Source organism: Aegilops tauschii, chromosome 6 (assembly GCF_002575655.3).
Source record: "Aegilops tauschii subsp. strangulata cultivar AL8/78 chromosome 6, Aet v6.0, whole genome shotgun sequence".
Lineage (NCBI taxonomy): Eukaryota > Viridiplantae > Streptophyta > Magnoliopsida > Poales > Poaceae > Aegilops > Aegilops tauschii.
The window spans coordinates 24418381-24444514 of record NC_053040.3 but is presented as its reverse complement, the minus strand read 5'-3'; the positions used below and the strand labels follow the sequence as shown (position 1 = coordinate 24444514).

Below are 26134 nucleotides of genomic sequence, written 5' to 3'. Positions count from 1 at the left end.
TTTGTGTGCTACCAAACGTCACAACATAAATGGGTGATTATAAAGGTGCTCTACAGGTGTCTCCAAAGGTACTTGTTGGGTTGGCGTATTTCGACATTAGGATTTGTCACTCCAATTGCCGGAGAGGTATCTCTGGGCCCACTCGGTAATGCACATCACTATAAGCCTTGCAAGCATTGTGACTAATGAGTTAGTTGCGGGATGATGTGTTACGGAACGAGTAAAGAGACTTGCCGGTAACGAGATTGAACTAGGTATCGAGATACCGACGATCAAATCTCGGGCAAGTAACATACCGGTGACAAAGGGAACAACGTATGTTGTTATGCGGTCTGACCGATAAAGATCTTCGTAGAATATGTGGGAGCCAATATGGGCATCCAGGTCCCGCTATTGGTTATTGACCGGAGATGTGTCTCGGTCATGTCTACATAGTTCTCGAACCCGTAGGGTCCACACGCTTAACGTTACGATGACAGTTTTATTGAGTTTTGATGTACCGAAGGAGTTCGGAGTCCCGGATGAGATCGGGGATATGACGAGGAGTCTCGAAATGGTCGAGACGTAAAAATCGATATATTGGACGACTATATTCGGACTTCGGAAAAGTTCCGAGTGATTCGGGTATTTTTCGGAGTACCGGAGAGTTAGGGAATTCGTATTGGGCCTTAATGGGCCATACGGGAAAGGAGAGAAAGGCCTCAAAAGGTGGCCGCACCCCTCCCCATGATCTGGTCCGAATTGGACTAGGGAAGGGGGGCGCACCCTTCCTTGTTTCTCCTTCCCCCTTCCCTTCTCCTACTCCCACAAGGAAAGGAGGAGTCCTACTCCCGGTGGGAGTAGGACTCCCCCCTATGGCGCGCCTCTCCCCTTGGCCGGCTGCCTCCCCCTTGCTCCTTTATATACGGGGGCAGGGGGGCACCCCAGAGACACAACAATTGATCCTTGAGATCTCTTAGCCGTGTGCGGTGCCCCCCTCCACCATATTACACCTTCATAATACCGTTGCAGAGCTTAGGCGAAGCCCTGCGTCGGTGGAACATCATCATCGTCACCACGCCATCGTGCTGACGAAACTCTCCCTCAACACTTGGCTGGATCGGAGTTCGAGGGACGTCATCGAGCTGAACGTGTGTAGAACTCGGAGGTGCCGTACGTTCGGTACTTGATCGGTCGGATCCTGAAGACGTACGACTACATCAACCGCGTTGTGATAACGCTTCCGCTGTCGGTCTACGAGGGTACGTGGAGAAAACTCTCCCCTCTCGTTGCTATGCATCACCATGATCTTGCGTGTCCGTAGGAAATTTTTTGAAATTACTACGTTTCCCAACAATATGCTCCATGACGTTCAAAATGTCGTTGAAGTCCCGGTTCTAAGCCATAAAGCATGGCACATTGAACTATCGAGTAGTCATCAGCTTTGCTCTGCCAGACGTTCTTAACGTCGTCAGTTGCATCGGCAGCAGGCCTGGCATCCAGCGGTGCTTCCAGGACGTAATTCTTCTGTGCAGCAATGAGGATAATCCTCAAGTTACGGACCCAGTCCGTGAAATTGCTACCATTATCTTTCAACTTTGCTTTCTCAAGGAACGCAATAAAATTCAACGGAACAACAGCGCGGGCCATCTATCTACAATCAACATAGACAAGCAAGATACTATCAGGTACTAAGTTCATGATAAATTTAAGTTCAATTAATCATATTACTTAAGAACTCCCACTTAGATAGACATCCCTCTAATCCTCTAAGTGATCACGTGATCCATATCAACTAAACCATGTCTGATCATCACGTGAGATGGAGTAGTTTCAACGGTGAACATCACTATGTTGATCATATCTACTATATGATTCACGCTCGACCTTTCGGTCTCCGTGTTCCGAGGCCATATCTGTTATATGCTAGGCTCGTCAAGCTTAACCTGAGTATTCCGCGTGTGCAACTGTTTTGCACCCGTTGTATTTGAACGTAGAGCCTATCACACCCGATCATCACGTGGTGTCTCAGCATGAAGAACTTTCGCAACGGTGCATACTCAGGGAGAACACTTATACTTTGATAATTTAGTGAGGGATCATCTTATAATGCTACCGTCAATCAAAGCAAGATAAGATGCATAAAAGATAAACATCACATGCAATCAATATAAGTGATATGATATGGCCATCATCATCTTGTGCTTGTGATCTCCATGTCCGAAGCACCGTCATGATCACCATCGTCACCGACGCGACACCTTGATCTTCATCGTAGCATCGTTGTCGTCTCGCCAATCTTATGCTTCTACGACTATCGCTACCACTTAGTGATAAATTAAAGCATTATAGGGCGATTTCATTGCATACAATAAAGCGACAACCATATGGCTCCTGCCAGTTGCCGATAACTCGGTTACAAAACATGATCATCTCATACAATAAAATTAAGCATCATGTCTTGACCATATCACATCACAACATGCCCTGCAAAAACAAGTTAGACGTCCTCTACTTTGTTGTTGCAAATTTTACGTGGCTGCTACGGGCTTAGCAAGAACCGTTCTTACCTACGCATCAAAACCACAACGATAGTTTGTCAAGTTGGTGTTGTTTTAACCTTCGCAAGGACCGGGCGTAGCCACACTCGGTTCAACTAAAGTTGGAGAAACTGACACCCGCCAGCCACCTGTGTGCAAAGCACGTCGGTAGAACCAGTCTCGCGTAAGCGTACACGTAATGTCGGTCCGGACCGCTTCATCCAACAATACCGCCGAACCAAAGTATGACATGCTGGTAAGCAGTATGACTTATATCGCCCACAACTCACTTGTGTTCTACTCGTGCATATAACATCAACGCATAAAACCAGGCTCTGATACCACTGTTGGAGAACGTAGTAATTTTAGAAAATTTCTTACGCACACGCAAGATCATGTTGATGCATAGCAACGAGAGGGGAGAGTGTTGTCCACGTACCCTCGTAGACCGAAAGCGGAAGCGTTAGCACAACGCGGTTGATGTAGTCGTACGTCTTCACGATCCGACCGATCAAGTACCGAACACACGGCACCTCCGAGTTCAGCACACGTTCAGCTTGATGACGTCCCTCGAACTCTGATCCAGCCGAGTGTTGAGGGAGAGTTTTTTCAGCACGACGGCGTGGTGATGATGATGATGTTCTACCGACGCAGGGCTTCGCCTAAGCACCGCTACAGTATTATCGAGGTGGACTATGGTGGAGGGGGGCACCGCACACGGCTAAAAGATCAAACGATCAATTGTTGTGTCTAGGGTGCCCCCTTGCCCCCGTATATAAAGGAGCAAGGGGGGAGGTGCGCCGGCCAGGAGGAGTCCTACTCCTACCGGGAGTAGGACTCCCTCCCTTCCTTGTTGGACTAGGAGAGGAGAGGGAAGGAGAGAGGGGGAAAGGAAAGGGGGGCGTCGCCCCCCCTCCTTGTCCAATTCGGAGTTGGGGGGGAGGGGCGCGCGGCTGCCCCTTGGCCGCCTCTCCTCTTCCACCAATTGGGCCCATGAGGCCCAATAGCCTCCGGGGGGGTTCCGGTAACCCCCCGGTACTCCGGTATATCCGATAACCCCCGGAACCATTCCGGTGTCCGAATATAGTCATCCAATATATCAATCTTCATGGCTCGACCATTTCGAGACTCCTCGTCATGTCCGTGATCACATCCGGGACTCCGAACAACCTTCGGTACATCAAAACATATAAACTCATAATATAACTGTCATCGAAACGTTAATCGTGCGGACCCTACGGGTTCGAGAACTATGTAGACATGACCGAGACACGTCTCCCGTCAATAACCAATAGCGGAACCTGGATGCTCATATTGGCTCCCACATATTCTACGAAGATCTTTATCGGTCAGACCGCATAACAACATACGTTGTTCCCTTTGTCATCGGTATGTTACTTGCCCGAGATTCGATCGTCGGTATCTCAATACCTAGTTCAATCTCGTTACCGGCAAGTCTCTTTACTCGTTCCGTAATACATCATCCCACAACTAGCTCATTAGTTGCAATGCTTGCAAGGCTTAAGTGATGTGCATTACCGAGTGGGCCCAGAGATACCTCTCCGACAATCGGAGTGACAAATCCTAATCTCGAAATACGCCAACCCAACAAGTACCTTTGGAGACACCTGTAGAGCACCTTTATAATCACCCAGTTACGTTGTGACGTTTGGTAGCACACAAAGTGTTCCTCCGGTAAACGGGAGTTGCATAATCTCATAGTCATAGGAACATGTATAAGTCATGAAGAAAGCAATAGCAACATACTAAACGATCGAGTGCTAAGCTAACGGAATGGGTCAAGTCAATCACATCATTCTCCTAATGATGTGATCTCGTTAATCAAATGACAACTCATGTCTATGGCTAGGAAACATAACCATCTTTGACCAACGAGCTAGTCAAGTAGAGGCATACTAGTGACACTCTGTTTGTCTACGTATTCACACAAGTATTATGTTTCCGGTTAATACAATTCTAGCATGAATAATAAACATTTATCATGATATAAGGAAATAAATAATAACTTTATTATTGCCTCTAGGGCATATTTCCTTCAAAGAGGTGCATATTTCATGGATCATTTTTCTTTACATGCAAAATAACAGTTTGAGTAGAGTAGCACCATACCAGAAATTTTCTTGTCAAGGCTTCCACCCTCCAAGTATTCGAAGCAGAGAACTCTTTCTTCCACATGGGGAAAAATATATCCACCTTGGTGCTCAATGAGGTGATGTCCTTGGTGGTAGCAGTAGCCAACCAACCGAGTAATATTTGGATGTTGGACCCGCATAAGGTTATTAAACTCATTCCTAAAGTGCGCGTCGTCAGTATCGGGCCTCCAATAGAGCTTTTTGAGAGCAATCTCTTCCCCGTTTTCCAGTACTCCCTGTTACAAAAATACATGAGTCCTTGCAGCTATGTATCATTTGAAATTACAAGATCTAAGTAATATGCATATGAGTATACCTTGTAAACTACTCCATAAGCACCACGACCAATGACGTGCTCCTCAGAAAAATTATTTGTAATTTGTTCCAAATACTCGAGTGTAAACTTCCTTGCCGTCGCACTTGCCTGTTGGAACTTGTTCGCTAATGCCATGGTATCCTATATCTCCGGCTAGATTGACTAGCTCAGCTCTCTAAAAAAAAACAGAGAGCATACCTTGTACTACAAAACAAGAAAAAGGAAAGAGTGCAGCTTATATTTTAGCATTAAACTTTGTAGACCCTCGCCTCGCCACTGGCACCTGCCGTGGGATAACGGGAGCGCCAAGAACACACAGTAAATGCCGAAGGGATCCGGGGGCCGGAATCTTCCTCTTCCCCACGGCCCGAACCATTCATCGTTGACCAGGAGACAGCGACCAGTTTTTAGTTTTTAGTTGGATTTGTTTTTGGGGATTCAAGGATCCACCACTGTAACTAGTCTGGGGCATTTATTTCATTTTCTCTCCATGTGATTGTCTTTTCCTCAGTTCCCATGACACTATGGACGGACGCACTCGCCCTAGTTCACAACTAAATGACAGATGTGAGATAAAACAGCGCTGTAGACTTTGACAGTAAAAATTAGTGGTCAAAACAGTGGCTAAATCTGTAAGAAAAGGGTCAACTCCATACAAACCATGGCCAGCTTTCCCAAAACCGCGAAAAATACAAATGGAAAATAAGGCGAACAATAACGCTAGAAAAAGAAAAATTTCTGAAGCTCGTAAGGCAAAGGTGTGGATACGATTTGTATGGGATGAACCTGTATGGCAGGCGAGCAACCAGGAATGAAGGGTACGGAGCGGATCTGTCCGCGTAGGGGAGCGACCAGCCGGTGGCTTTGCTCGCGACCGGCAGCTGATCTCTTTCCTCGCGTTGGTCGTCTCCTCTGGTGGAGCATCTCCACCTCGCACAAGCCTGCTGCTGCAGGAGATGGAAGACAAGTGGCAGAGGGTGTGGAATGCAGCAGGTCTGGACTTGGACCGGAAAGCTTCACGGACGCGAAGGATACGAGAGTCTCATATGGAGGAATCCATCCAGATCCAGTACTGTACTTGTTACAACTTCAAGATGGGTCATGGATTGTTAATTAACAGCACGATGGCTCGCGTGGGTAACCGTGTGCATCTGATTATTATTTATTTGTAAATATTTACTGAATAAATTACAGTGCAGATCATCGAGATTTACAACCTTTTGTCGTAGAGGTCTCTAATTCTAGATCTCAATTCTATTGTTAATATTAGATTTAGTAGAAAGGGAAGTTGCAGCAAGTAGTTTTACCGCCGGAGTGCTTTTGAATAGCCGAGCCAATAAAACAGAAAGATGTTTTAAATGCAACCAAAGTAGTACGTAGTAAACAACTAAACAAGCATATGTTCTGTCTGTGATGTCTCCAATCTGGCAGTGTGTCTGCTACTTCTGTAATTGCCGACTGTGATTTAATTTGGGGGAAAAAACCAGGTGTCACTGGAAAAAAAAGTTAGAATTATCCATTGTTCGTAATTATATATGGAAAGTATAGAGAAGGCTGGGCCACCCTTTTCTGAACTGCACATAGCTTGCATCTCCTGCCATTCTTTGGTTGTACCCCTTTGGTTGGGATTCTGAGTTCCTAGAAACGAATCTTGTTCTTAAGGCTGGTTCCACATGTTCAATTATTCGTAAGGCTGGTTCTGGTAGGAAAATTAACATGTATTAATCCTTGCTGCTTGCTCTGTTTTTGGTACTACTGCCTCTGCTCATCTTGGCTTCATCTTATTGAAACCATGTTACAAAGTGGGTTCAGTTTGAAACCATGTTCAGGCTGACAGTTTTTGCATGCCTCAGGTGCTTCGGCTTGCCGGTCCGAGTACTTAGGATCGCCGTGCTCCACGCAGGGGACGGCGTGAGCGTCGCCCAATAGAAGTTGCAGCAAATAGTTTTCCCGCTGTATTACTTTTGAACAGCGAAAGTACTTCAACAGACAAATGTATATTCCCAGAGTTACAACACGCCCAGTTTTCCCTCCAGTTTTGTTCCTGCATTTCTTTTCTCTTCTCTCTAACCTAGCAGTGTGTCTACAACTTTGTAATGGCCGGCTGTAATTTCATTTGGCATAAAAACTAAAGAAAACAAAAAAAAACTAGGTGTCATGAAAAAAATATTACAATAAGCATTGTTCAAAATTATGTACTAAGTTCAAAATTATATACTATGCAGCATTTGCCAGATATTTAAATCAGTTCAAAAATCTCCAGAGCTGAACATTTCTCTGATGGGTTGGGCTTTGCTCATTCTCGTGCCCAGCTACATGGGTCACGACCCTTGTCCCAAGCTCTTCCAGAGGTGCTTAGCACTGCATGTCCACTCTCTAATTAGTCCCACCTTGCTAGTTTAAGCGACACTGGACCAGTTTATAAGGCGAGGCGGGGGTTGTTGTGGCACGACCTTACTTGAACAGGATCTGTTTTATAGGCTCGTACCGCTGCATCCTTTACCAATAAGGAGGCAAGCACTTCAGTCTGGTTGATGCATTCTAACCTCTAGGCCAGAGCGTGATTAACGGCCTGGATTCACCTGATGGGTGCATTCAATGGCTGTAGAGGATCGTTCCTGCCCGGTTCACACTGGTGCAGGGTGGCTTAGAGGTTGTCTGACAGACTACACAACATATTTTTTATTTTTTATTTTCCTTTTGAACTTGCTTAGCCAACAAATCTTCCTCCTTAACCACACATCTGAAACTATGGATGGTTCAATTCACAGTATAGTATTAGTAGTGCCAGTAAGATAAGATGCACCCACTTTATTTTTACCTGCACTAGTACTGGTCACTGCAAATATAACCGAAGGTAACAGAAGCCAACTGACCACATGCATGATCCATACATATATCTACACCTGTTCCAGGAGCTCCATCGCTGAAAGATCTTGCTTCACAGCTCAAGGTTTTATCCAATACCTACCAGTCCATGGATCACATGCTTGGCTTGGTTCGTCGTTGAGGCCGATTTGGAGTCTTCATCCGACACGACGTGTCACACTGCTCAGCTAACGATTCTCCTGCTACAAGTCCAGTGGATGAGCGTCTGAAATTTGCCACCGCTGAGAGTGACAGTAGCAATGAGATGTTTCACTACTGAACTGGGAGAGAAAACTGAACAAGATGGCAAGGAACTAGTGGCTGAAAAAGTATGTTGACGAAGGAAAATGTGTCCAACTAATCATGATTAGTTAAGCGCCCTCGAGTGACAGCTCGATAAAAGCACCAGTGGTCTAGTGGTAGAATAGTACCCTGCCACGGTACAGACCCGGGTTCGATTCCCGGCTGGTGCATCCTTTCTTTTTTAGTTTTATTATGGTATCTTAGTTTTTTCTTTTTAAATAGCAACAACAAAAAATTGTGACTAAATCTTGTTTTATAACCTAGAACAGCCCGGGCAACAAAAACGATTCTGATTAAAGAAACTAATTCTCTTCTTCTTAATTACTCGATGAGGCAAATCATTTGCCTCCGTTTCGAAAAATAAAATGTATTTGTTGAAGGGTACTGAGCCTGATTGTCTTGTGTGTGTGTGCCATTTTTCACTGCCATATGTATTCTGTTTTTCAGGTATAACAAGAAGCTTGCACCCTCTGCAGAAGAAGAATAGAGCCGAGCCCCTTGTCGACCGACCGATCAACGCCTTGGGCCGTATTCATTAGCTTGGCAAGGCCTTGACGAGCGACGTTATCTGTTGTCAATCAGGTTGTCGATGTTCGTCGTCAGCGCTTCCTTTCACATGTTTTGCAGTGACTGACAGCCTGTTTCAGAGATGCTGAGAAATTATTCCTTACAGCCTTTTCTTTTTTGAAATCAGTTGTTCCTTACCGCTGATCTTGGTTTTGGTACTGCCTTTGCTCATCCTGGGTCCATCCTCACTTTGGGTTTCACTTTGGTTGGTCCCTGATATGCATTCATGCACAAGCTGCGGCCCGCCGCGTCGTCGTCGTGCGCCTCCCTCTGGCGCGATCGAGGGCGGCGGCAAGGATGACACCGCCGTGCGCCCCACAGAGGAAGGATGGCGGTCAGAGGCCGTACTGGATCGCAAGCAGAGTTGCAGCAAGCAGCGTTCCCACTGGAACACTATTTGAATAGCTGACTCAACAAAACAAAACAAAAGGACACTTCAGCAAAGTGCGTGTTCTGTCTTTGATGTTCCGGAGTTCTATACCACACCCATTTTTCTCTAGTTTTGTTCCTATCAATCACTTTTTTCCCTCCTCTTTCAAACATAGCAATGTGTCTGCTACTTTGCTAAAGGCCGACTGGATTTAATTTGGCATATATATATATATATATATATATATATATATATATATATATAAGATAAAGAAAACAAAAGACTAGCTATCTTGAAATAAGGAGAGGCTATGCAGCTAAACTAGTCCAAAAGTAGAGGCTATGCAGCATTTGCCATATATTTACTTACACTAGTTGCTCATTCTCGTGCCCTTGTACATGGGCCACTAACCTCCTTCTTTCCAAGCTCTGCCTAAGGAGGCGCTGCTGCATATGCATGCAATACTCAATTAGTCCCACCTCACTAGTTTACAAGACACTGGAGTGGTTTATAAGGCGAGGCGCAGCTAAAGGTAGCACGACCTTACTTGAACAGGATCTGTTCTATAGGCTCGTACCGCTGCATCCTTTACCAATAAGGAGGCAAGCACTTCAGTCTGGTTGATGCATTCTAACCTCTGGGCCAGAGCGTGATTAACGGCTTGGATTAACCTGATGGATGATCGTTCCTGTTCTAGTACACACCGGTGCAGGGTGGCTCAGAGGTTGTCTGACAGACTACAACAATTCTTTTTTTACTTTTGCAACTCTCTGAAAACCATTTCTCTTTGATCAGACTACAATAATTTGTTTGCTTTTGCAACTCTTTTTTATCTTGTGGCACCCAATTCTCTTGGAAACTATGCATGATTCAGTTTTATAATGCATCTGGAATCTAGGTACTTTTTTTCCTTTTCGAACTTGTTTAACCAACAAATCTCCTCCATGATCATACATCTCAAATTATGTATGATTCAGTTCACAGTATAGCATTGGAAGAGGAAATTATTAGTAGTGGTTTGGTTCTCGTTCAGGTCGATTCAACGCCTTCATCCGACACGACATGTCACACGGCATCCATGTGTGTGAAGTAAACAAGATCCAGTTAGTGTTCTACAACCCAAGGTAATTGACTACAACTGTACAACACCAGTAGATGGATCATCTGACAGTGAGGGTAGCAGTGAGATAATTTTACTACTGACCTGGGAAAGGAAATTGACCCAGATGGCATCTGTACCTGATGCTTCAGGGGGTAAGAGTGCTTGTTGCTCTCCCAAAAAAGGTTTGTTGATTGCTTGCTTAAGATTAATGGCTGGTCCACGTTTTCTGGACTGCACATGCTCTGCATCTCCTGCCATTCTTTTGTTGTACCGGAACATGAACCTGGTTCAGAAGGCCCTTTAACTAGTATTCTTATGTATTCAGTTAGCCAGCGAGAGGATTAACCACATGACCAAGGAACAATACGGCAAATAAGAAGGGCCAATCCGCCACAAAATCCACCAAATGCTGTGGTTCGCTTTCCTCAAATGCACTACCATCCAGTAGTATGACTGTGGCAGCAGCGGCCATGGTGCCTTGCTCGTCCACCTCCATGGTGGCCTTATGGTACACCCCGGCGATGGAGAACCGCCATGCCCGTGCCCGCCGCTGACCATGCCTGAGAAATCGGCAAGTCGCCACCTTCGAAAGCTCTGCTGCCACCATGTTCAGGCTGGCAGTTTTTGCATGCCTCGGTGCTTCGGCTTGCCTGAGCGTCGCCGAATGGAGGTTGCAGAGGACGACAGCATCGCCGAATGGAGGTTGCAGCAAGTAGTGTTCAAACAGAAAGATACTGTATATGCCAGCAAAGTACTATACCAAACAAGTGTATGTTCTGTCTGTGTGTGATGTCTCCAATCTGGCAGTGTGTAGTCTTGCTACTTCTAATGAGTAATGGCCAACAGCAAGTTAATTTGGAAAAGAAAAAAGAGTAGGTGTCACTGAAAAATAAGGTAAGAATTTGCTATTTTACGTAAATATAAATGGAAAGTATAGGCCATGCAGCAGTAGATATTAAACCGCTTCAATATCTCCAGACTCGCACAGCTGATGCAACAAAAATGGACAAAGGAGAACGAGATCATAAATAATTCAAATTCGCAAAAAAGAAAGAGATCATAAATAATTCCTCACATGGGTTGGGCTTTGATCATGGGCCATGACCCGCGTACCCTTCCAGCCGTTCCATGCTCTGGCTGAGTAGGCACTGCTGCATGTGCCTGCTCTACTTAATTAGTCCCACCTCGCTAGTTTAGACGATGCTGGAGCAGTTTATAAGGTGAGACGCTGCTGATTGTAGCACGACCTTACTTGAACAGGATCTGTTCTATAGGCTCGTACCGCTGCATCCTTTACCAATAAGGAGGCAAGCACTCATGTCTGGTTGATGCATTCTGACCTCTGGGCCAGAGCGTGATTAACGGCTTGGATTCACCTGATGGGTGCCATCCAACGGCTGTAGAGGATCGTTCCTGTTCCAGTTCACACTGATGCAGGGTGGCTCAGAGGTTGTCTGACAGACTCCACAAATCTTTTTTTTTCCTTTTTGGCTGTAGAGCTAGGATGTGGTTGTACAACATCTGGCAATTACATTCAGTTGTTGTTCCACATGTAGGAGTACAAGGCTACAAGCTTATGCAGAATAGATTCATTTTGCAGCTTCAAGTCAGGGTGAAATCCATGGATTAATCATCTGAATTAGCCAACTTTCAGTCATCTATGAAGGCTGGGCTGCAGTAATCCTTTGGAGATGCTCCAGCAGTAATGCTTTGAAGATGCTCCAGCGTGTGATGATGGTCACAAAACAAGATTATTGCTTGCTTCTTTGCTTAAGAGTTTGATGAAATATTATCCAAAAGATCAAGTCCCACACTAACGACAGAGCATACATAGGAGGGCTACGTAAACTAACAACTGAAACAGAGGTGACTGGCAGGCAGAACTTGATATACCTGTCCAGGTGAGTTCGCCATCGATATGTACAGAGATCACCATCCAACGGCTGTAGAGGATCGTTCCTGTTCCAGTTCACACTGATGCAGGGTGGCTCAGAGGTTGTCTGACAGAGATCACTGAATTAGCAGTAGGCCTGCTTAGCCAGAAGCAAGTGGAACAAATCTCTGAGATCCAGCACTGTCTTTGTAGAATAAGTACATGAGGATCCAACAGTCGATCAGTAATCAGCAAGGTGCTCTCGTCCACACGCTTGTTTCAGCGAATGTAGAGTCCAGCACTCATTCCTTGGCTGCAAAAAGATGTCGAGGCTTCCATTCATTATCTCTACATAAGTTCAATTGGCTGATGCCCATACATGGTGGTCTGAATATGACAGGCTAAAAAATTCTTCTTAAACTTGTTCTCTTTTTGAATTTGTTTAACCACTCAATCTCTCTTCTTAACCACACATCTGAAATAATGTATGATGTAGGAGTATATTTTACACCGCGCAGTGTGTCACCCAAATGCTCTATGGAAGACTAAGGAACAATATTAGTTAGCAGGTTCCACATGTTCAATTATCCATTCCGCAACCAAAGGATTACACATATTACAGAATCATTATGTATTCAGTTAGCCCGCGAGAGGATTGACCACATGACCAAGGAACAATACGGCTCCCGTCCTCTCCTCGACCACGGCAAATAAGAAGGGCCGATCCGCGACAAAATCCACCAAATGCGGTGGTTTGCTTTCCTCAAGCGCAGCACCATCCAGTAGTATGACCGTGGCAGCAGCGGCCACGGTGCCTTGCTCGTCCACCTCGATGGTGGCCTTATGGTACACTCGGGAGATGGAGACCCGCCCATGCCCATCTCCGCCGCTCACCATGCCTGAGAAGTCACCGCCTGAGAAAGCCCTGGTGACACCAAGCTTTTGCATGTCGGACGACGCCTTGAACCCAAACGTGAACTTGAACTTGGGCACCATGACCCGCCCTACCGGAACCTCCTCCACCGGCGTGTGCTTCCTGATGAACTCCGGCGTCGACACCGCCTTGTCGTAGAGATCAGCGAGACTGAGAGTGCCGCCGTCCGGGAGAAGGATAAGCATGTACTCCTTTCAAAATAGATGACCCAACTTTGTACTATACAAAGTTGGGTCATCTATTTTGGAACGGAGGGAGTAGAATGCATCAGCTTGCCACGCGTCGTTCTTGTAGGGAAGCTTGAGTGCCCTGAAGCCCGGGTAGAGCGCGATGTACTGTGACCGGCCCGTCGTCATGGACGGCACGCCCACGGTGGTGTCGCCTGGGACGTGGAACGGCGCGGTGAAGACGTCGAACGGGTGAGACCACACTCCTTTGAAGTAGAGCGCGTTGGCGAGCACGACCACCGTGGTCGAGTCGACGGAGCCGGGAGGGAGGAGGTCGCGGATGAGCTGCTTCGTCGCGTCCGCCACGAAGGTGTTCACGCGCAGCCTCGCCTGCTCGGCCCCCGACACGAAGTCCACGGATTCCGCCGTGGCGCCGTACCGACGCGCCGGTGGCCGCGAACTCTGGCCTGAGCGCCAGCCTCCGGTCGACCCACACGCCGCAGGCGAAGGACGTCTGCGCCAGGCCGTTGAGCCTGCCGACGAGCTCGTTGGCCGGCGCGCGGTGCAGCTCGTCGAGCGACGCTGACCCGAGGATACCATGGCGAGCGCCGCGTGGATGGACAGCGGCGAGAAGACGAAGTTGCTCCCCGTGCCGGCCGCCGCACGAACGCCGACCTCCCTGGCGAGAGGCAGGCACGATGCGTCGCTGCCTTCCGCAGGGTCGGCTCTAGGACCAGGCAGCGCCGCGGTGAACAGGGTGGAGCAGAGGCGCCATGCGGCGAACAGGGCCAAGCAGAGGAGGACGGCCTTCCCGAAGCGCGACATCGGAATGGCTGCACTTCGCCGTGAGTTCACGCCATCGCGGTACGACTCAGAGAGCATCCTGCTGGTGTCCATCGATCGATCAGACGTTGAAGACGATGGGGGAGGAGGACAGGAGCCGGCGGCGGCGGCGGCATGTCCGTGCGGGTTAGGGTTAGCGGGACAATGGACTAGTGAGCTACTGGGACTGGGAGTTGGGCTGTATTTTAAATTAAATGGCCCGCGGAAATGCATGCAACATTCTAATGTTATACTTTTTTATTACAAAACGTTTTTATAAGTAAATAGTGGCTATATTACCCACGTAAATTTCATGATTGAGTTTTAATTTGCACCTGCATAATTCACAATTGGGGATGGAGCTAAATTTGTGCAACACCAGTCTATGCACTATCTTAAGCTATGCATTAATAAATTTAAATTTTATTTAAGTTTACATGTACTTCATTTTACTTGATTTATGAAATTAACAAACGGTCTTTGATTATTCGTACAGGTTTAGGAATGGGAGAAGAAAACAGCTGACTATATAATGGACATCCCCATTTTACTTGTTATGTTATATGTACTCTCATGCTGTTGTGACGCACAAGCAATTAGCTATTAATATGTAATATTAGTATGTCGGTTTTCATCTTTTGATATCACCCTTTCTGGAGCAGAAAATAGCTGGCAATCTCAGTTACAAAGCTCAACACGCACGTGACCATCTTACCGGCTCACGGGATGAGCGTGATCTCCAACCATCAGTCCTGGCCGCACCGGAGGTCCTAAATCAGTTCCCGCGGGGCGAATCGGTATGTCAGCATCAGCCTCCCCATGCTTGGGCCGCTTGTCCTGCCACTCTAAGGTCTCCTTCTCCGTGTGCGTGTACCTGAGTGTGCGGGTCTCGAAAATATCATGGACCAAAATTTGAAAAGATGAATAATTTGGAAATCCCTGAACGTTTTTAAAAGAGTGAACACTTTGTTTAAAAGTCCGTGTACTGTTTGAAAAAAGTGAATACCTTTTGAAAAACACAATCAACTTTCAAAAAGGGAACACTTTTTGAACACAGACATTTTTCGAAAAAAATGATAACAAATTTTAAAACTTGAACCAAATTTTAAAATGCAAACATATTTTTAAACTTTTAAAAATAGGAACAAATTTGGAAACCTGAACAAATTGGCAAGAAAAATGTTCGTGGCATCTAAAAAATGTAATGAGTTTAAAAAAAATGTACGTAATATATTCGTGTGATTCAAAAATAAAATTGTTTCGTACACTCAAAATGTTGAAACATTTAAAAAATCTACATGATTTCAAAACATGTGTTTGTGCCATTTAAAAAAAGTGTATGCAATGTAAAAAATGATTGTGTAATGTAAAAAAATGATTGTGTAATGTTAAAAATATGTCATAGCAATAAAAAATTATACGTCAATGTATATTTAAAAATGTAAAAAATATTTGTGTAATTTTAAAAAATATGTCATAGCAATAAAAAATTATACATCGGTATATTTTTAAAAATGTAAAAAATATTTGTGTAATTTAAAAAAATATGTGTTTTCATTAAGAAAATGCAAACCTATATTTGGAAGAATGTTACCATGTACTCAAAAAGTGTTGAAAACATGTATTTTTATAAAAATGTAGATAATCTATTTGAAAATGTTGAAAGTGTATAAAAAATGTTTCATGTGTGACCTAAAAATGTACATTATGTACTTCGAAATATTAGACATGTGTCAAGAAAGAAATCAGTTAGAGCCGACAAAGAAACAAAAAGTAAAGGAAAAACAATACGAAGAAAATCAAGGAAGAAACACAATAAAATAAAAATGCAACGAAGAATGAAAACCAGTGAAATAACAAAGTATAACGAAGGAAAAAAGATAATTAAAGAAATACCTTTGAAAAGACAAAGGAAATAAAAGAAAACAAGAGCAGAGCGAGCGAATACCAGGTAAACGCTCTTAAAATTTAAAATATACCTGGATTAGAGAGTTCGATGTGTCGATTTCAGGATTCGAAGTTTAAGGTTTTATTTTACTTTCGTCTATATACTGGGATGTAGAGGCCGGGTATATCATCCGTCTTGAAAAAACTAATGTAGCTGACTCATGCACATATCAGTTAGTTACAAAGTTCAACTCGCACGTCGTCTACCACGACCATCCCACCGGCTCGCGGGACGAGCGTGACGTCCAGCCGCCGGTCCTGGCCGCATCCGAGGTCCTCAACCAGCTCCCGGAGCGCGAACCGGTACGTGAGCGTCAGCCGCCCCATGCCCCGGCCGCCGCCGTCGCCGCCGCCGTGCGGCAGGTTCTCGAAGGTCCCCGCGAACTCGGTGTCCTGCGGCCCCACCCGCGCCTCCTGGCCTTTGGGCACGTTGACGAGCACGTCGAACTTGGCGTACTCGCAGGGGTCGATGGTGACGTCCACCACCAGCACCTCCGGCGCCTTCTTGCTGCTGCCGCCGCTGGCCCGGGCCTCCTCCGGCCGCTCCACCGTCACGTACTCCTTCCGGCCCTTCTTCAGAGCCACGGGGAAGGAGAGGGCGGCGGGGACGCTTGGGCCGGCCGGTCTGTCGATGCCGGTCGCCGGCTTGGGCCGCTTGTCCAGCCACTCCAAGGTCTCCCTCTCCTCGTACGTGTACCCGAGCCTGCCGGCGTCGAGGACGTCGCGGACGCTGATGCGCACGGGCCGCCGCTTCTCGTCGTAGAAGACGAAGCTGGTGTCGCGCCAGTCGCCGGTGCCGGCGCCGACGAAGTCCTGGTTGCCGAGCGTGGTGGTCCAGAGGTGCCACATGCGGTCGACGTTGGCGTGGTGCGAGTAGAAGACGGGGTCGCGGCCGGCGGTGCCGAGCACCCCCATGTCCCCGCCCACCCAGATGTGCACGGCGGTGTGCGCGGCGTTCTCGAGTGAGCCGGGGGAGCCGGGGGTGCCCCCGGCGCAGAACTTGTTCCCGTGGAACTGCAGGGCCGTGTCGACGGCCATCTGGCGGTAGATGACGGAGAGGTTGTTCTCCTTCACGCAGGCGTCGTCGCTGCAGAGAGGAAGCTCGTTGTCCGCGCCTGGGCCCTTGTTGAGGTCCATGACGGCGGTGACGTGCGCCTGGTCGCGGTTGGCGTCATAGAGCGGCGAGGACGCGTTGTTGAATATCGGCGGCAGCATCATCCCGTCCGGCGCGTCCCAGTTCCAGTACGGCAGCGCGAAGGTGGTGTCGCCGATGAGCTCGCCGATGATCCGCTCGAAGAAGTAGATGTACATCCGGTGCCACGGCGCGAAGATAGACGAGAAGTGCACGTCGAAGTCGATCTCCGGCGTGCCGCCGCCGCCCCCGGCTGTTCTTGAGGCCGCGGCGGCCACCGCGGTGACCTTGTAGTGGAAGTTGCAGTAGGCCTCGTGGATGGCGGCCTGGCTCTTGAAGCTGCGCGGATCGCCGGAGGCGTCCAGATCCCTCATCATGCGGACGCCGGCCTCGTATTTCCTCACGTACTCCTTGTCCGCGGCGACGAGGTGGGCCGGCCGGCGGACGCGCAAGGGGCCGTTCGGTGGCGGCAGCGCGCTGAAGTCGACGACGTCCTCGGGGCGGTACACGCCGGGGCAGTTGAAGCCGTCGGCCGAGACGCACCTGATGACCTGGTCCGTGACAGGCACGGTGACGCACGTGGCCGGCACGGCGTCGTCCGCGGCCAGCGCGAGTCCTCCGAGGTTGATGGCGCCGGCGGCTCCCACCCCGGTGAGGCCGAGGAGCACGTCCCGGCGGTCGAGCCGACGACTCACCGCCAGGTCGTCATCCCCGGCACCACCCGCCGTGGCTTTGCAATGGCACGACAAGCGAGTGCGGCGGCCCTGTTTGCCCCTGGCTACGGGCTTGCTTGGAGGAAGGCATGCAGAGGCGGCGGCCGTGAAAGGCAAGACGATGAAGCTAGAGCTCGCCATGCCTGCCGCGGACACGAATGGGGAACCGTGGCGGATGAACTTGCCATAAAAAAGGAGATCAAGATGGAAATGTCACGTGTACAAAGTAGGCAGCAGATGCCAGCCAGTGTGCAACGAACAAGGGCATGAGACAAGACCTACGCCGGTAGCGTCGACGTCGGACAGATCTTCCGAACACGTACGCCGGCCGGTAGTGTCGGCATGAACCAACTGAGACATGCACGTGATGGTGTTTTTTTTCGCTGCAAAGTCAGGGCAAACTAAGACATGCCATTTCCTGCAAAACCAAGATTCTTTTGCAAGGAAGAGACGTCCACGTTCGACGACCAGCACGCCAGCTACTTGCTCGCACCAAACTAACGGTCCAAGCAGTAACCGCGTTCCACGGTCCATACGTTACGTACGTACGTGTGTGGCCACTGGCCATGCATCGACATTCGTGCCAACAAATAAATTTGCAACCCACCCCCACCACCCCCCCCCCCCCCCCCCCCCCACCACCCATTACACGCAATGTTCAACCACAACACAAATGCAGGCATCTTCTCTCTCTTACAAACACCACACACTCCTATAACTGCTCTTTTCCTCTGAAATTATCATACATCACCTCACCTTCTCTGTCTATACATCATTCATCCTCTCAATCCATCACCTTGTCAATTGTTTTGTTGTCTAGAACGGTAAAAAAAAACCCGACCATGTCACCTTCTTGATCTGTTCCTGATCCAAGAAAGCTAAATCTGGCTAAATGCCCTTCCATTGCTATGGAACAGCAAACTTATTTATGGGAACATATATCAAAATATAATTATATGCAATGTGTACATCACATGCTTAGCACTATGTCGTGACAAATAGTTCTTGTCAATCTTTCGCTTTTCTCTAAATATGTTTCTCCACCAACCATGCATTTCAGCAAAACATCTACTTTCACGTGCTCCTTGTCCGTGCGTTGCAACGGTGCATAATACACTAATCATGTCAAACATATACCATGATTACTACTTTTTTCCTTACTATCTCCACTCCCCAATCCAAGCATGCTGCCATTAATGGCACATCCGACTCACAATCCCTCAACCCTGTCACACCCACACTTCAAAATTATAATCATCGTGTCAACGCAAGACAAATTATAATCATTGTACTAATTTAAGATAGATTCACTTATATTCAGATTTTACTCAACAAAACAAATTATTTACATAGCATCTATATAGGAGTGGAACAGGAGTTTGACCACCAAATAAACGACATTAGTAGTGCAATACATGAAGCGTTGTGCAGCTCATCAAGAATGGTTATAACAAACGCCAACAATTTTAAATGAGATCATCTGGGTTAAGAACCAAAAGTATGTATTGGCACCATGCTTCTCTTCCCAAACGCTCGGCAAACCTTCCAATGATTAACATAGTGTTGATGCCATCTGATTAAGTCTGATTCAGTCTTAACTCTCCAATGTCAGAACCGACCGGATTGGAGCCACCTCAGATTCGGTGCTACACATAACCCGCATTACATCTATGCTTCGGTAAATACACTTGCTAATCACGTGAATACGAAAGCACAACGAGGTTCCTAAGCACTTAAGAACTTCGAATACCTTGCCCAGTGAGACCTTGCATATCCAGCAATGACATCACCGGGATTGAACCATTTGGCAATGACAAATTGCTGGAGTAAAGCACGCCCATCCTCACCCCATCATTCCCATCCACACTCAGCATCAAGTTCTGACTACCAACGTTGACATGTATGCACCATACTCGACCCTCCTATCGGCTCACTCCATGGCCCCGAACTCACCCATAGCCTAAATAACTTCTGATGTGGCATCGCGCCCAACCTCAATCTTCGGTGACCTTCCTCGGTTGGTTTGCCATCAGCTCCTCTTTCTTATCCTCATCAACAAATCATGTAATCTATACAAATATAACTTCAGGTCAAAGGCTCTATCAGCTCATTACAGCTATCTAAAGTCACCTCACTGTTCCCTGCAAACCATTATGTTTAAATATTAGAAAACAAATACAAATGATTTGAATTATAAAAAGCAAGGCATCAAACCTCTTTAGAGAAAGGCTATTATTTATTTCTCAAGTTAGGTACTAAAACTACACAGGAGCGTATAACTACTACTTATTCTGAATACAAATATTGTAGTAAACAACGAATTAAATTATTGTTACCATTCTCTACATTTATCTTCTAGAGCACAAATTTATGTATTCAAGACACATACATTTGCAAGTGTTTTTTACTACTAACACCAACGTTGAGCTAAAATAGACCTAGCATAAAATCTGAGATTGGCATATAGCACAAGAAAGAACTAAAATAGTCCACTCTGTACCTTGAATATGTACTCTACAGTACATCTACATCACTCCATTGCCCACAGTCGACAAACGACACACCTTTTTCTTACATCACTGCACGGTGGCACTGATTCAAAGAATTGGTATGCATGGACCACAACGCCAGCAAAACCCGGCAACCATGACCTGTAAAACCCTTGACGCTCTTTTAGTTTTATCATGGGCCTTGAAATATATTGCACAATCATGGTAGAACGTCGACATTTGAAGGTGAAGCTGGATATTATGACTTCAAAGAGCCTTGATGCTGTTTCAGTTTTATGATGGATCTTGTAATATATTCCACGTATACAAAAATATATATATTTATGTATGTCAAAAAAATTACTCATGTTACAGATTGTAAAAAAATTCTTGACACACAAACAGAAAAACCAATTGAACACGGAATTAATTTTATAAAAAACTAATATCCAACACAATATATAATTACATAAATTAACATTATTGTTTCAGTTACAACTCATTTCTTAGCACGTAAATATGATGTGAGATCAAGCAGTAAGAACATCTAACGAGTTTTCTTAGTACAAAATTTAATTATTGTTAGAGAGAGAAAACATACCCTGCGTAAGTCTCTTTTTCTCTATTATCCGGCTGAGAGAAACGCCAAACAAAAGCTTCTAAACTGTCAGAGTGAAACCGAACAACTGATCTTCATACAAAAGTTGTCTTATGTTACTTAGCTGGCCTAAGAGCATGTTAATCACGCAATGTGTCATGCACTACGTGTCAACGATGCCCATCTGCTCTATATGATTCTGCGCAACTGACAGATGTATTATCTGAAAGTCAAATTTACATCTAGTCATCTCCTGAAATATTCAAGTCAGACCCCATGCGTGGACCAGGTTGTTCTGCATTACAGATGTGTGTAACTCGTTACCGACAAAAAATTTCAATCCATCTGAATTATTTAGTCTAGCCAGATATGTGTTGAGCAATAACTCCCAACAATTTCATTACCTGGACATATGCCAACGCATCTCCAAGCATCCTGGTAAATACTCGTGCCATCACCTCCACAAACCTGTGTGAGTTGCAACATTGATTGATTTCATATACGCATCATAAACAGAATGTCCTTGCTGTTGGTTAAAGAGGGAGAGTAGCTATACCCGGTGCGGCCTCGACAGACACATGTCTGGGAAGCCGGTATACACCATCCTGCTCATGTCACTGGCATGACCAAGAAGAGGACTCGGCCACAATGCGGTGCAGCAACGGGAACGCTCATCAAGAAATTCAGAGAGTACCAACCTATCAAGAAATAAACCAATTACATACGTACAAAGAAGAGTCAGGTCAGACCTGCAAAAGCAGAATCATTTTCAGTGCCATCAATATGTTTCGACTATACTGAAATTGGCGATAGGCATTAGTCTCGACATTAAGTGTACACAATGTTACATCCAATTCAATGGAAGGGAGCAACATATATAGTAAGGACTTTATATAAAGATACGGAGGCACCATATTTTTTTATTCCTGATGCGACAAACAAAATTTCACCTCGAACTAAGTAAGATGCATATTCTCCTGAAAGATGAACTGACCAAATGCAAGCTAAGGGCTGGTTCAAACTTTATATCTTCGGACAGATTGGTGCAGAAATAGTTATTGCTTGTGTGCAACAGAGCGAAGTGCTTTCTGAAGAAGTAAACAAAAGGAGTACGCAATTAAACAAAGAGAAACATTAGCATGGCTCAATAAGAAATGCTGATTGTTCACTTGCATTAGCAATATAATGATTTAAGTGTGTAGTGCAGGAAAACCACTTTTTTTCTCTATATACAGTCCCAAAGTTTATACCTTACAAGTCGTAGCTGATGCAACTGCACAAAAATTTGAAATATACTGTATCACATTTTTTTTTGACCCAACACCGTAGAACAAAATGTTCTACGGTAAATCAATTAAAATAAATATAGTACAAAATGTTACAGATCCCCAAGGGAAAAACATACTGTATCACATTCATCTGGCAATCATCCGTGCGTCGCAACGGAAGCGTGAATACTCTAACAATTTAACATCAGTTGTGTCAAACATATTTAGTGTGCATGCACAACAAACGAGTTGTTAAGAAAACAGTATTGCCCTGATCACTAATTGTTAAGAAAATATATTTAGATGTGTCAGTGCAAACTCACATGCCAGCTGCCACCACACACATACACACACACATCAGTAATTTTTATCAGTGCCCAAGGATTTGATCATTTGCTTAAGCCAATAAGCCCGTGATCTCTTCGTCTGAAAAGATCTTTGCAAAAATCCAATTATAATAGAAGAGATATGCAACTATTTAATTCAATAGACTGAACTGCTAAGCAAGAAAAAAAACCTTAAGTTCAAATCCTAACCCTTTCAGCAACCTTATTAGTTGTTTCTTGCGTTGAAATTCCTACATATTGATCACTGTAATATCAAGTGGTTAATATGATGCAATGCACGCTGTTGTTTTTCTGGGAGTTAAAGAAAAGAAAAGGAAAAACTATAGCCTAAGTGAGTACTCGTGAAAATTCTGACCTAAAAGCTTGTGAATTAGTTGGTCCATCCAAAGATTAAGAAAGGTTAACAATTTTGTTGTCAATAAACTAAGATGAAACAATCTGAAAAAATATGCTTCGAAACAAAGAATTTCAGATGTCCAAGCTCCAAGAATCAGAAACAAGATTGCACAATGAAGTGAGATATGATTACATGGCTGATATCAAGACAAGCGACCAGAGTTTGCAGACCTGATGGCACTTGTGTGGGGGCAGTGCGAGGCCGGCGAGTTCACCGTCACTTCGGAGTTCTGCACCCGCCGCAGCCAGGAATCGAGAAGGTCGAGCCCTCAGGTTGGGAGTGGGACTCGCATCCAGCTGCCTCACGCCATCTGTCGTTCGATCCCGGCAGGTGGGACTCAGATCCGCTGCCGCCGCTGCAATGACAGCACCATCAGGCATAGGAGAAGCCACATATATCGTCGGCGGATTCCCTGTAGCCCTGCGCGTCATGCCTCCCTCCGGACGCTATGGCAGTAGCGCCTTGTGCTCATCGGTTTCCTCCCTCGGAGCCCCACCAGGGCACAATTCCATATACACGGCCGCCGCACCGAGGGCGAGCGAGGAGGTGCCATGGCAATAGCTCCTTGCGCTCGGCGGCCCTGGGAGACCAGGAGCTCTGGCCCGCGGTCTCCTCTTCGTCGAGGGCGAAGTAGCTCCGGGCAGTTACATCCCTTGGTCACGCGCACCGGCGGGCTCGGTCCTCCTCTCTGCCCTTCCTGCCGCTGGACCCGCGCGTGCCTGCGTGCGTGCGTGAGGAAGAGGAATGGAATCAAATCAAATGGCATCAGGAAAGGGAATCGAAGACCTTGAAGCTAGGGACGGGAAGGGAAGGGGGTCGTACCTTGACGAGCAGCTCCATGGCGTCGGGGTCACGGATCAGGGAGACGCCGGCGGCCTCCTGGTCCTATCCCGGCGCTGGTCGCCGCCATGGCCTGCTGGATCTCACCATGGCCCGGAGTTCGGCGGGGGCGATCCCGGCGACAGGGATTCAAGCCGCCCTGCCCTGGAGACGCGGCGGCGGCATCTCCCCTCGGACGGCGGCGGCGGCAACGAACGAGTTCGTACGTGGGCGGCGGCTACGAAGAGTCGGGGCAGGAAGATCGGAGATGGGATCGAGAGGAGCGTTTTTTTGCAGGGGATGGGTTTTTTTTTTGCCAACGTAGGAAGCGCTGTGGTGGGAAAGGAGACGAAAAAAAACCAGCAAAAATAAACCGTGAATACTATTCACCAACTCAGACATTAGGATAGGAGTAGAGATCAATATGAACGACGACGCGTGCTTCAGTTCGGCAGCACGGTCAAAACATATTGGTGGCCCACACATGCATGCATGGATACGTTGGGTCGTCTATTATCTATTCTATTTTGTTTTGAGTTGGAACAGTATTACAGAATGCTGCTCCACACATGCATGCACACAGCTTGTACACGTGATTTTTTTTTCATGTGGTCCACGCGCAACGCCATGTCACCATTTTACCGACTAGTATTTCCGATGAAAATCAACTTGCAGCTGTCAGACAGCAACTTTCAACAAGTATTGAGATGGTCAAATAAAAATGAATACAAACTTTCGACTGGATCTGCACCTAAAATTTATATCTGAACATGCTGAAGTTTCAACAATCTACCATCACATTTATACCTGAAAACAAGTTCCAAACAAACTTACCACTAGAAAGCATCCGAGATTACATTCCAACAATTTACACTACTCTTAACGCAAAAGAAGGTAAAAAAAATCTGCACTACTCTCTTATGACTTAACAAAAGCTTACAACCACTAGTAGAAAAGAGGGCTTTGGTTCAGGCCGGGTCAGTCCATTAGTCCCGGTTCAGTCCAGAACTGGGACCAATGGGGCACTGGTCCCATTCGTGAGGCCAGGGGCCTGCCGGGCCTCATGGGGGCATTGGTCCTGGTTCGTCTGGCCCCTTTGGTCCCGGTTGGTGGGACGAACCGGGACCAATGGGCCTCGCTCCTGGCCCACCACCATTGGTCCCGGTTGGTGGCTTGAACCGGGACCACAGGCTGCCCTTTAGTCCCGGTTCATGCCACGAACCGGGACCAATGAGGTGCCTATATATACCCGTCGCCCGCGAGCAGAGCACTCCAGTGCTCGGTTTTTCTCTGGCCGGCGAGGAGAGGGCTTTGTGGTGCTCTAGCTCACCTCCTATGCACATGAGGTGTTCGATGAAATGCCCGAGCCACAGTAGTTAAGCTTTCTCCTCTCAAAGCTCGACCTCAACGCTCCATTTTCCTCGAGATTTGTCTAGGTTTAGCGGCCCGTCACGTCCCATTCCCGTCTTCACCGCCGTCGATCGCCCGCGCCGATCTCGTCGCCGGCACCACCATGGTGAGCCTCTTGTTCTTATCATCTTTCTGAAAGAAAAAAATTCTTACTTTAGATAGATACTTGTCTAATTTTCTTACTATTGTATTGCTTGTTATTATATAGTGCGATGGTTTTGGTATCCGCCCCCGTCGGCCCTCGTCCTGTCTATGATTCGGATGTGGTATATATTATCTTTATAACTATTGGTTCATTTATTGTTTATGAAAATTATGCTGACCAACGTGACATAGATTTTATTTATCTAGGAGGTATGTGAACCAGAAATTCCAGCCAACCCTATTGTCGAGAGGTTAAATTTAGTTGAAGAAGAAAACAATTTCTTGAAGGAAAAAATAAAAAAATTGAGGAGGAGAAGATGATATTGGAGTTGCATGTTGCGGATGTCGTCGATGATCACAAGATCAAGATGGATGCAATGCGCTTGAAGATTAGAAAGATTAGAAAATATGCCATTCATACCGAGGCTTGGTATCATTATGCCGCTGGATCAATTGTTACCTTGGTTGCGATTATGACCGCATTTTTTTCGCATTGAAATGTTTTACATAGTTTCAATGTATGGTTTAATTAATTAGATGCTCTGGAGAGCTATATGTTGTTAGATGAGAACTATGTATGTACTTTGGTTTTAATGTGATGATGAACTTCTATTAATTTGGTCACTTAATTATCTATTCATGATGTTATGTAATGGTTTTGACACACTTAATTATATATAATGCACGCAGATGAACCGGCAATGGATGTACGGCGACAGACACACCTCCGAGTACATTAAGGGCGTGCATGATTTTCTCGAAGTGGCTGAGGCAAACAAGCAGAATGGTTTTATGTATTGTCCATGCCCTACATGTGGGAATACGAAGTCTAACTCTGACCGGAAAATCCTTCACACCCACCTGCTTTACAAGGGT

General features: G+C 46.3%; 1 protein-coding gene, 1 long non-coding RNA gene, 3 other non-coding genes and 2 pseudogenes across 18 annotated transcripts; 4 read left to right on the top strand and 3 right to left on the bottom strand.

Moving 5' to 3' along the window:
* Positions 1–7436: 7436 nt before the first annotated feature.
* Positions 7437–7656, top strand: LOC120967706 (small nucleolar RNA U3). The gene has a single exon (XR_005761431.1). It is a non-coding gene; the product is annotated as a small nucleolar RNA U3 (small nucleolar RNA).
* A 602-nt stretch (positions 7657–8258) lies between these two features.
* Positions 8259–8329, top strand: TRNAG-GCC (transfer RNA glycine (anticodon GCC)). The gene has a single exon. It is a non-coding gene; the product is annotated as a tRNA-Gly (tRNA).
* A 1304-nt stretch (positions 8330–9633) lies between these two features.
* On the top strand, positions 9634–9835 carry LOC120967714 (small nucleolar RNA U3; annotated as a pseudogene).
* A 1605-nt stretch (positions 9836–11440) lies between these two features.
* Positions 11441–11662, top strand: LOC120967705 (small nucleolar RNA U3). Its single transcript, XR_005761430.1, has one exon. It is a non-coding gene; the product is annotated as a small nucleolar RNA U3 (small nucleolar RNA).
* Positions 11663–12119: 457 nt separating this feature from the next.
* LOC109735380 (putative serpin-Z12) lies at positions 12120–14069 on the bottom strand (annotated as a pseudogene).
* A 1870-nt stretch (positions 14070–15939) lies between these two features.
* LOC109735375 (polyphenol oxidase I, chloroplastic) lies at positions 15940–17988 on the bottom strand. Its single transcript, XM_020294590.4, has one exon. It carries the CDS (start codon positions 17925–17927, stop codon positions 16116–16118), a length of 1812 nt encoding a protein of 603 aa, XP_020150179.1. The 5' UTR covers positions 17928–17988; the 3' UTR covers positions 15940–16115.
* A 1075-nt stretch (positions 17989–19063) lies between these two features.
* Positions 19064–24033, bottom strand: LOC109735376 (uncharacterized). Of its 14 annotated transcripts, none has more exons than XR_006664945.2 (8): positions 23708–24033; positions 23056–23604; positions 21824–21961; positions 21430–21622; positions 21278–21341; positions 20877–21168; positions 20287–20437; positions 19064–19927 (listed from the first exon to the last, which is right to left on the bottom strand). It is a non-coding gene; the product is annotated as an uncharacterized lncRNA (long non-coding RNA). The 14 variants fall into 14 exon arrangements; XR_006664946.2 differs by having other exon boundaries at positions 21430–21571; XR_012187021.1 differs by having other exon boundaries at positions 20287–20558; positions 21868–21961.
* Positions 24034–26134: the final 2101 nt, after the last annotated feature.

Coding starts and splice junctions, on each gene's coding strand:
- LOC109735375 (XM_020294590.4), bottom strand. CDS start 17,927: ATGGCGAGCTCTAGCTTCATCGTCTTGCCTTTCACGGCCGCCGCCTCT.